The sequence below is a fragment of the Entamoeba nuttalli genome, assembly GCF_000257125.1.
Source record: "Entamoeba nuttalli P19 unplaced genomic scaffold asmbl_3690, whole genome shotgun sequence".
NCBI classification, from domain to species: Eukaryota; Evosea; order Mastigamoebida; family Endamoebidae; genus Entamoeba; species Entamoeba nuttalli.
The window spans coordinates 7,759-18,488 of NW_008576265.1; the positions used below are offsets into that span (position 1 = coordinate 7,759).

The following is a 10,730-nucleotide window of genomic DNA, read 5'->3' on the forward strand; positions in this document are numbered from 1 at the left end:
TTTAATTTCTCTTTTGATTGGTTTAAAAAGAAAATACAAATCAAACAGAAAAAAAAGAATTTGAAGCAGAAAAGAAAAATATTAATAATTCTATAACCAATTAAATAATAAAAAAATATTAATCAAACTAAAACAATAACTGTTAGAAATAATATTGAAAATGATAATTCAGTAAATTCTTAAAATTCAAAGTATTATATAGTATTCAATTAACAAATTAAATTTACTACGATTGGTTTTATAGCATTGTTTGTGTTAGAAACTGTACTAATTGGTTGTGTTATATGTTAATTTACATTGTTAAGAAAAACTCAGTACCTGTAAAATATTTTTTTTATAATATATCAATTACAAATATTTGGTTGAAAATAATTCTTATTATAAAATGTGTTATTAAAGAAGACACTCATCCTATAATGTAATTGTTTAAAATATAAAATAACGCATTTATATTTCTTCATATTTTAAATTTATTACATTAATTCTTTCTAATAATAATTGAATTTATATTTATAGTCATGACACTAAAACAAATACTGTTGATATGACAAAAGGTCTTTTGTTATACAAAACTCTTCCTGAGTTTCTTCTCATTAATATTCCATAAACTATTCCTAAAGTTAAATTTTAATCAATTATAACACTGATATGATGTGGATTATTAATTGAAAAAAGAAAGATACAATAGAGTGCTTTGTTTATTAATTCATTATAATCACTGAAACTTCTTCAAAGATTAATCATTTAATCAATACTGTTATTTCTTCATTATCAATACTTTGTAGATTTCTAATAAATTCAACAATAACCTTCCATTACTAGATAACTCATTAAAGAAATCTGAAAGAGAGATGAATCTCAATTATCAAGAGATACAAATGAATTAATTCTAATAAACATGATAATTTTGTTTAATTTTTATCATAACAAATAAATTACTTACAATTTTTTATAAATGATTATAATGAAATAGACTATGAATTAAATTTTATTTTAATACCTTTTAAAGTCCAACTGAATTACTATTAAACTTTGATTTAAACTTTTACTTTATTTCCATTTATTTTTAGATTAGACACTTTAAGATATTCTAATAAAAAGAAAAAACTTTAATTAAATTTACGTAAGAATCGGACTTGTGAATCAAATTGAATCTCATACCTTCCACGCTCTAAACGTACTGGCTCTCCATCACACTGACAATTAATGTTATCAGATTCAACATTAAATGTAATTGAATTTAATTGGGTTATTTTAGTTCCTGGAACAATACCTGCTAATGTCTTAATAACATGAATTGGATCATGAAATCCAAATACCTCAAGTAATTTATCACCAGTATTTGGAGATTTCCATCCTTTAATCCTATCAAGTTCTGAAGTCTCTCCCCAAGGATGAGCCCCTCCACCATATAATGGAATATTAAGAAAACAAATACCTATTAATGAACTTACATCAAGTGATGTTCCATTAATAGTAAATGTTAATAATTCGCTTAAAGGTGCTGATTGTTTAATTGCATTTAAATAAGATAATCCATAATTCATTTTATTTTTAAGTGCATTATCAAATTTTTTTGGATTTGCTTGTCTTTGAGCGTGAAAATCTGCAACAATATCAGCATCTAATCCAAATGAAAAATAGTTATTAAATATAATTTCATTCCCTCCTGATTCAGGAATTACTTTCCATCTATCAAGTCTTACTTCTGCACAATTATCAATTTTAATAAGTAAATTTTTTACTGTTTCCATAGCTCCATCAAATGTATTTCCCCATCCAAATGCATTTGATAAATCATTTCCTGTTCCTAATGGAAGTGGAACTAATTGTGGAGAGACGCCATGTTTCTTACATTCATTCATAGCCCAACCCATTGTACCATCTCCTCCTGCAATAATTAATGTAAAGTTATCATGATATTTTTCTACAAATTTAAAAAGAACATCCCAACCATTAAGAATATCAAATACTTGGAGTGGATTAAGAAGTCGTAAACAATATTGAATAACATTTTTTCCAGTTTGACCTCCTGACTTACTATTAACAGCAATTACTTTAGGAACATAATTTTCTATTAACTTCATTCTATCATTTTCATCAACATAATCTGGTGGAATAATTATATGTGATAATACCCCATAACTACATTGTATCGGTGCTTTTCTTACACAACATTGGTGACAAACTAATCCACACCAACTACATTTTAATCCACCTGTGCATCCTCCCACTAATGGAGATGAACAGATATGACATTTTACACCAACAGAAACACCTTTACAAAAACAGTGTGAAAACCCTGTTTCTCCTTTATATGGTTTACAATTAGCATTTACATATTTGAGACATTTACTATGACAAGTCATTCCACATAAACTACATCGATATCCTTGTTGAACAAATCCAACAAGAAGTTCATCACATATTTGACAATAAGTTGGAGATGAAAAAGTAGTAATTTCTAAATGATGAAAATGGTTAATTAATCCACTCGTAACAAATGCTTTATCTTCTCTATGACATGGAATAACAAAATTATCTTTACAAGATGGATGAATTTTAACTCCACAAATACGACATTTAAAAGCTTCTCCTGCAACTGGAAAACTACATACAATACACTGAACTCCAATAACAGTACATTTAACTAACTCATGTTGAGGAACACATAAATTATGTTTTTTAAAATCACTTGGTTCAATACAACTTTGTAGAGGGATTTGCATTTGAATTTTAAGATAAAACAATAATAAAAATTTGTTAGAAAAATTAACACAAAATTATATTAAAACTATAACACTCATCAATTCCACCAATAGAAAAATTAAGTTATATTAATATAACATTATCATTATGACACAATTCAAACAACTAACCATAAAATAAAACTTATTTATATTCAGAAATTAACTATTGATATCATCCTAAAAACTTTCTTAAAACAAATAAAGCATAAAATGAGATATGTTAATACAATATATATTATATTTTCTATAACACTTAAAAAATAAAAGAAAAGTTAATTAACAACAATCAGATTTTGCTTGACGAGTGTTGTTTTTATCATCTTGAAATACAAGGGTTGACTTTTTACGATCAAATAACTCATCATCTCCTAAAGATTTTCTCTTATCAACCATTTGTTTAGTTAAACCCTCAAATACATCAGATATACCATCACCAGTTGCACATGAACATAAATAATGAATAGCCTTTACTGATTCAGCATATTTATCAGCTTCTTCTTTTGAGATTTTACGTTGTTGAACTAAGTCCATTTTATTTCCAACAATAACAATACAACAATTATCTCCTAACATATCTCTAATATTATCAACTTCAGTTTGTACTCGTTGGAAACTTCTTGGTTCAGTAATGTCATAAACCACTAACGTTATAAATATGTAATAAATAATCTTGTTTCATATAATAAAAAATATAACAAACAAATTGCTCCTTGTGAATCCCTGTAATAAATTGGTGTTAATGCTTGGTATTTTTCTTGTCCTGCAGTATCCCAAATATTAATAATATAATCATTTTTATCAATATTTAATGTTTTTGATACGTATGAAGCTTGTGTAGTACGAGGACCTTCTTCAGGAGTAAAAAAATTTTGGGTATATCTTAATATCATCGACGTCTTTCCAACTTTTCCTTCGCCCAACAAAACTACTTTAAATTCGTTTTCCATAAGATTTGATTTTTTTCAGTTGATTCCTTTTTTTTTGAGAAGTCACTTGTTTTCTTCATATTTCTTTCTGTTATTACGCTTTACTATTATTTACTATTAAGTTATTATAGAACTTAAATACTTTTTTAAGATGAATTATTGACAGAACTATCCTTATAGTAACAGAAAATTGATTTATACTTTGATGTTTTCTTTTGAACTTAAAATTAAAATAAGATTTAAAAAGAGAAAAAAGACAGAAAAAATCTCACCAAATGCAATCTTTGATCTAAAAAATAAGAAATGCCGTTTTGAATCAAATTTTAGGGTTGAGAAGTTTGGTTCAAAAAATATAAATAGAGCGTATTTAAAGCAAGAACTGGAACTGAAAGAATTATTATGGCTGAAGTACCACCTACAGAAACGAAACCAAATGAAGTCTCAACTACAAACAATCTTGTTTCTACAAACGAAACAACTCCAACACAAAATGTTATTCCTACAATCAAGAGTGAAAATATTCTTGAAACACACCCAATAAACGATGTTCAAAAGAAACCAGAACAACCTAATATCCAGCCAACAGTTTTAGAAGAAGCGAAAAAGATTCAACAAACAGAAACAATCAAAAATCAAGAACCAAAACATGAGATTGTAAAAACAACTGAAGAAATAAACAAATCTATAGAAGTTGAAAATAAAGTTACAGAAGAAAAGTCTCAAATAGATAATGTTAGTAGTAATAATAATCCTATTGAAAAGCCAACCGAAGAAGAAAAAAAGATTGAAATAAATGAAAAGAAAAATGAAATAAATACTTTACAAGATGAAAAACAAGTAGAAGAAAAAAAAACAGAAGAAAAACAAGTAGAAGAAGTTAAAAAAGAAGAAACCAAACATGAAGAATTACCAAAAACACTTGGAGACCCAAAATGTGTTCCAAATAAAGATGAAAAAATTCTTGGAGAATATAAGTTTTGTAGGTTCTGTGAAGGAGAACCTTATGAAACTAATGTGTGTTATTTACCTATTATTAATAACAGAGTTGGTAATTTCCCAATAGTTCTTAAATTAAATCCAAAATGTCAATCAAACTATATTTGTTTACATCATTGGAGAGAAAATCGAAGAGAATATCTTGAGCACTACGTTCAAAATGAAAAAGGTGTTATTGATGAAGCATCTGTTTTATTATATGCTTCAATGCTTGACAAAAAAATTAATTTTAATTATGTACCTTCTATGTCTTCTATTCCAGAAGATACTCGTAATTTATTTAGTAAATATTTAAGTCTAAGAAGACAAGAACTTGAAATGGCTATGGGGTCTGTTCCAGCTGGGTTATCAGTAACTAGTGATTTACTTTGTAACGCATGTAACGCTCCAACTCAACAAATGTTTGATATGTCTCTTTTCCCACAATCTTTTATTCAATTTTTGGCATGGCAACGATTAATGCAAATTTATTCAAAACTTGATGCTAACAATATTGAAATGTTAAATGCATTAAAGAAAGAAGGAATAAAAGAGGCAGAAAAAGTTGTTAAAGATGCAACGAAATTTGCAACAGAAAATCCAAATGATGCAAGAAAACGACTCCAACCAGATTATGTCCCTGAAAAAGTTCTTGCAAAAAAACCATTTAAACAAGAGAATGGATCACAATTCACATTACCTCCAATTAGTACTGCTTCTAATGCAACTGTTTCTCTTCCACCTATTTCAACAAGACAAGAGATTCGTGTTAGAATCAATTATCCATATTTTGAAAATGAAGAAACTAAAACAAAGATGATGGAACTTACTAAATCAACAATAATTATTGGAAGAAAAGGTAGAGAAAATAATGTTGATCTTGATTTATCAGCATATATGGAAGCTAAAAGTATTTCACATACTCATGCTATTGTTCAATATGATGTTGGAACAAAACGTTGGAAATGTCTTTTAAAAGGAAGAAACGGATTAAAAATAGATACTGTATTTAAAAATAAAGACACTGTAACTGAATTACACAATGGTTCAATAATAGAAACTGGTACTTTTAAATTCTCTTTCCATTGTCCTGATGATTTTGATGGTAATTTTTAATTTCAATGTTTTGTAATGGAAATTATTTATTTTTTTTTTAATTTTATTCTTTTTTTTTTTTAGCGTATTACAACAAATAGAACTTCAAATAACTCATTTCCCTTTTTTAAATACAAAATGAAATTTGGGGTTTTATTGCTCTTAGTTATTAGTTGTTCTGCACATCAAACAGCAGAACTAACACCATTATCAGACTGTACAAAAGGAAGAATTACCTATTATGATCAATGGGCAAGTGGAGGGTCTTGTTCATATGGTCCTCAACCAACAACTATTGTTCCTGGATATATGTTTGGAGCTGCTCCAAATGAGGCATTTTATGATGAAGCAAAGAAGTGTGGAATTTGTTATGAAATGGTTGGTCCATCAGGAACATTAAGATTTAGAGTTGATAGTAGATGTCCAGTTACAGGAAATGAAAAATGTTGTAGTGGTGATATGTATCATTTCGATTTGTCTGGGAATGCTTATCCTTATGTAGAAACATATGGTGGAACACCAAATGTTACAGTAAGAATGGTTGCATGTGACTATACTGGAAATATAAAATTAAAATCTATGAATGGGTCAAGTAAATGGTGGTATTCAGTTGTCATTTATGAACACACATTAGGCATTAAGTCAGTAGAGGTTAAAGATTCAACAATGAATGACTTCATCGCTTTGAATAGAACTGATTATAATACTTGGCCATTTAAAATTGAAGGAAAAGCTATTGAATTTCCAATTACTTATAAAATTTATTCTATTAATGATGATTATGTTAAAGCGACTGTTACTTCAGATGAGAGTAATAAAGTTACAGAAGCTGATGGCAATTTTATTATTCCTAAAGATGTTTATTTTGATTTTAATACATTAGCTAAAAAACCTAAACCAGATGATGCTGTAGAGTGTTGTACTCTTTGGGATGATTTTTCTATAATCTATGAAGAAAAACAACTTGTTGGGGCTTATAATAATTGGTCTCCAAATGTTGAAGTTGATTTTCAATGTACTACAAATCCTAAGACTGGAAGTTATTGTGTAAAGGCTATTTTTGAGAAATGGGGATGTTTACAATTAGGGCTACTCAATCCTGCACGTGCTGATCAATATTCTGCAATCCAATTCCAAATGAAAACTGATTTTGAATGTAATAATTGTTTCTTATTCAAAGCCTTTAAAACACAAGAAAATGGAATGAGGTTATCTACCAAATCAACAAATGAATGGACTTACTTTAAAATATCTCTTAAAGACTTAAATATTACCAATAATGAATTCTGGGGATTCTGGGGTCAAAACTATGGAAATCTCCCACATACTTTTTATTTTGATGATATCACTTTGGTTAAAGATGAAAATGCTCCTGATGCAGGTCAGTGTTGGAGTAGTAATAATACTAATGGAAGTTTATCTATTTTTATCATGACTATTGGGGTATTAGTATTGTTATTATTTTAAGTGATAGATTAATTATTAATAATTTGGGTGTTTTCTTTTACTCCATTTAAAATATATTCACAATTTAATTGTATTTATAGTATATAACGATTGTTTTAGTTCTTAATTTATTATATTTCTATTGACAATTAATGTGTTTAGAATATTATTGTTCAATCTTCATGTGATATTGTTGTTTGATGAAGAGTGTTTCTCATCAATAGATAAAAGTGAATAAAATAATCATTTATTTCATTTACTATTTATTTAGTTAATTTATAATTTTTTCAAATTAAAAATTGTGAATATTTTCAAGAATAATGAAAATATAATAAATCATAATGAATATTTAATAATGAGATAGTCAATAAATTTACATCAATTCTTATGATAATTATTTTGTTTTATTATAATAATCATCAAAAGTTGTCAAAAGATATTTATTTAAAGAAAAAAAGATAAAATCATTCAAGTCAATATTATATAGTATTGCAAAAATTCTATAATTCTATTTCTCATTCTATTCTTTTCTTTGAATTTTTGATAATTTTTCAAGAAATAATTGTTTTTGTTTTTTTTTGTTTCTTCAATGTTGTTATTTATATCTTCTTATTTTTTTTTTATTTTCTTTTTCTGCTCATTTTTAATTTTTTTCATTTTAACTAACAGAAATAAAAGTGAATAAATAATTTTTTAATGAATTATTATTCTCAATTATTTTCAATCTTAACACTTGTTCAACACATAAATTCTTCTTGATTTAAATTGTTATGATGTTTTTTTTTATAAAATTTCTTTCAAGAAAAGATAGATTTTGTTAAAAAACAATAAAAAGAAAAGTAAAATCTACAATTACTTCATGCTTAATCTTGAAGACTGGAGTAAAGAAATAACTTTGGAATTACAAGGAGAGACAAGGGTTGAGTGTTGATCAGTTTGAGTAACTATTTTTCCATTTTGATCTATTTGATTTGAAATGATTAATTTTGGTGAAGAACGCTCTGAAAACATTGGAGAAACAGAAACAAGGCCATCACTCATTTCAATTTCTTCTGGATTGTGCATAAAAACGCTCTTCTTTCTTGCACTGAAACACCTTTTAGAAGAGGGGAATATTGTTAATATATTTTTTAGGATGAATGAAAATAGTCTATTAATCTGTTTGCTATAATTTAACAAAGTCGGTCCTTCTAATTTCGGATCTGAATAAAATACGTTAGGTGCAACACAAGTTGATATAGCTTCAATGGTCATCTTTGACTTCTCACTTTTCACTAAATGAGAGCAAAACGAAACTAAGTATTTAAGACAAGTGAGATGTTCTGGTGGTAGTGTTAATGCTATGTCAGAATGAATTTGTAGAGCAATTTTCTTTTCTAATTCAGGATCTATTTCTCCTGTTTCTGTGTTAATACCAGCAACTATTTCATTATCCCATTTCTGAAAAACGGCAATAGCATTTTTTGGAATTAACTTACCAGGAATTTCTTTAATAAATAATTTGACTAAATTGGCAACTAAATAAGGATCTTCATGAGAATAATTCGTTGCTAAAAATTTCATTTTAGCAAAATTAAGTTTATCAGGAGTTGAACTTAGTCTAAAAAGACCTTCTTTATTAAGCCCATTTAAGAATAAATATTTTAATGCTTTTTCAAGTCCTAAAGGAATTTGTGCATCAACCCTACCTTCATCTTCAAGTAATTTTTTTAATGGAATTCCAAAATAATTTCTATAAGTGGTAGAGTCTATTTTTTCAGTTTCTTCGTATGCTGCTTGTAATTGTTCTTGTTGTTTTTTTGCAACTTTTGCCTTTTCCCTTAATATATTTACACTTATCATTCCTTCCTTAAGATTGTCAAAAGAGTCAAAAACATTACAAAAACGAGAAAGTGATTCTATCTCAAATTTATCGATTGCCATTTGTATATTTGCTACTGCTTGTGATAATTTGGGACTAGTTGAACTTCCTGTTGTTCTTATAGAATCTAATTTTGGTCCATTTGTTACCATTGCTAATTCACCATCAATTAACGAACGAAGTGACTCACATAAGTACTTGTCAAGGTCTAATTGAAGTCGGTCTAATACCCTAACAAAATTATCAACAATTTCTCCACATTGCCCAAGTGCAACACATACCCTTTGGATATTACTAATATCACTCTTTTCAAATTTAGAGGAATATGACTTTAATGTTTCTGAGACTGAAATTCCAGTGTGCGCAGCAACTACTCAATTATTAACTGATAATGTTGCTTCATTTCTTTTTAAAAAACTAAGTTAAATGAGTCAAAGAAAACTGACAAACCAGCTATATTCTGAACCCATTTTTTACTTCTTTTGAATAATTCTTTTTCATTAGTCCTAATTTCTTCAACAAGTGCTTGATTTTTCTTTGCATTTTGTAGAAATTGTTCTTGAGACTGTTTTGTAATTTGTGAAGACGATCTCATCTTTCTTGTCTTCTTAAACTTTTCTAGCATTTTAAGTTCTTTAACCAAAGAGTTCCATAAGCCTCTTTTCGTGTTATAAAAATAAATAGTACCATCTATTTATAAAGTTTCATCTTAAAATACAATCGTAATTTGTGAGAAAAGAATTAATATAAAAAGAGATAAACCAATAAAAGTTCATACATTTTGAAGTGTATTTTAATATTGGTGAAAGTAATGGGGTAATTGAGAAGAACAGAAGTAAATTTAAAAATAACATAGATATGTTTGTTTCTAGTATTAATTATAAATTTTTTTTTATAGACAAAAATTTGAAACAAAGAGTGCGTTAGAACCAAAATAAAATAATAATAAAGAAATCCAATCTTAAAAGTAACAGGAAATGATTAAAATCTGATAATATCTCAAATGAAAAGAAAGAAGAAGGGAAATTAATAGATTAATTGAATTAGATAGCACTTGCTTTGTTTAAAATAAAAGTAGATATTGGTGGAATACCAAGGAATTTTTCTGATTTAGAGAATATTATTGCTGAAGCTATCATAACTAACTTAATAATAAGACAAAGAATCAAATAACCAAACATGATAAATTCCCAAATTCCTCCCCAAGTAAGAGTTGAAGTAAGAATTAATATGAATATAGTAAAGAGAATATAAAAAACAAAGACATTTTGAAGTGCTAAGGCTCTACAATAAACATTTGCTTGTTCAAAAAAGTAAATAAATATTGATGAAAAAAGGCATGTCGTTGAAATAATAGACTATTATGATAAATTATTTATTCTTTTCTTTATTTTAATACACTTTTTTCAAACAAACTTCAACAACCACTGGTAATCCAATTGAAGTAGTACTATTACTAGAAGTGATGCTTCCCTCCATTTAATTCTTAAAGTTAAGAAGTTTTTTTCTAGATTTAACTTTTCTAAAATAAATGAATTTTCAAAACAAATTTGTGTTTTTCGTTTTTTGTGTGATTTAAATTTGAATAAATCATTTTTGTTCTGTCTTTACTCTTCATTAATAAATTGAAACTATTCTTCAGGATAGGCACTTTCCTGCCATATTTTCCTCACAAAT

At 27.0% G+C, this 10,730-nt stretch overlaps 6 protein-coding genes across 6 annotated transcripts; 2 read left to right on the top strand and 4 right to left on the bottom strand.

Moving 5' to 3' along the window:
• Nucleotides 1–1,109: 1,109 nt before the first annotated feature.
• On the bottom strand, nucleotides 1,110–2,729 carry ENU1_077280 (diacylglycerol kinase, putative; the record flags this gene model as incomplete). The annotated part of the gene is made up of 1 exon (XM_008858580.1): nucleotides 1,110–2,729. One exon carries the CDS (start codon nucleotides 2,727–2,729, stop codon nucleotides 1,110–1,112), a length of 1,620 nt encoding a protein of 539 aa, XP_008856802.1.
• Nucleotides 2,730–3,026: 297 nt separating this feature from the next.
• Nucleotides 3,027–3,697, bottom strand: ENU1_077290 (Rab family GTPase; the record flags this gene model as incomplete). Its single annotated transcript, XM_008858581.1, has 2 exons — nucleotides 3,027–3,391; nucleotides 3,451–3,697. 2 exons carry the CDS (start codon nucleotides 3,695–3,697, stop codon nucleotides 3,027–3,029), a joined length of 612 nt encoding a protein of 203 aa, XP_008856803.1.
• Nucleotides 3,698–4,075: 378 nt separating this feature from the next.
• Nucleotides 4,076–5,767, top strand: ENU1_077300 (hypothetical protein; the record flags this gene model as incomplete). Its single annotated transcript, XM_008858582.1, has 1 exon — nucleotides 4,076–5,767. The coding sequence occupies one exon, from the start codon at nucleotides 4,076–4,078 to the stop codon at nucleotides 5,765–5,767; it is 1,692 nt and encodes a 563-aa protein (XP_008856804.1).
• Nucleotides 5,768–5,884: 117 nt separating this feature from the next.
• Nucleotides 5,885–7,213, top strand: ENU1_077310 (hypothetical protein; the record flags this gene model as incomplete). Its single annotated transcript, XM_008858583.1, has 1 exon — nucleotides 5,885–7,213. The coding sequence occupies one exon, from the start codon at nucleotides 5,885–5,887 to the stop codon at nucleotides 7,211–7,213; it is 1,329 nt and encodes a 442-aa protein (XP_008856805.1).
• An 831-nt stretch (nucleotides 7,214–8,044) lies between these two features.
• Nucleotides 8,045–9,648, bottom strand: ENU1_077320 (RhoGAP domain containing protein; the record flags this gene model as incomplete). Its single annotated transcript, XM_008858584.1, has 2 exons — nucleotides 8,045–9,423; nucleotides 9,504–9,648. 2 exons carry the CDS (start codon nucleotides 9,646–9,648, stop codon nucleotides 8,045–8,047), a joined length of 1,524 nt encoding a protein of 507 aa, XP_008856806.1.
• A 448-nt stretch (nucleotides 9,649–10,096) lies between these two features.
• Nucleotides 10,097–10,532, bottom strand: ENU1_077330 (hypothetical protein; the record flags this gene model as incomplete). The annotated part of the gene is made up of 2 exons (XM_008858585.1): nucleotides 10,097–10,411; nucleotides 10,470–10,532. 2 exons carry the CDS (start codon nucleotides 10,530–10,532, stop codon nucleotides 10,097–10,099), a joined length of 378 nt encoding a protein of 125 aa, XP_008856807.1.
• Nucleotides 10,533–10,730: the final 198 nt, after the last annotated feature.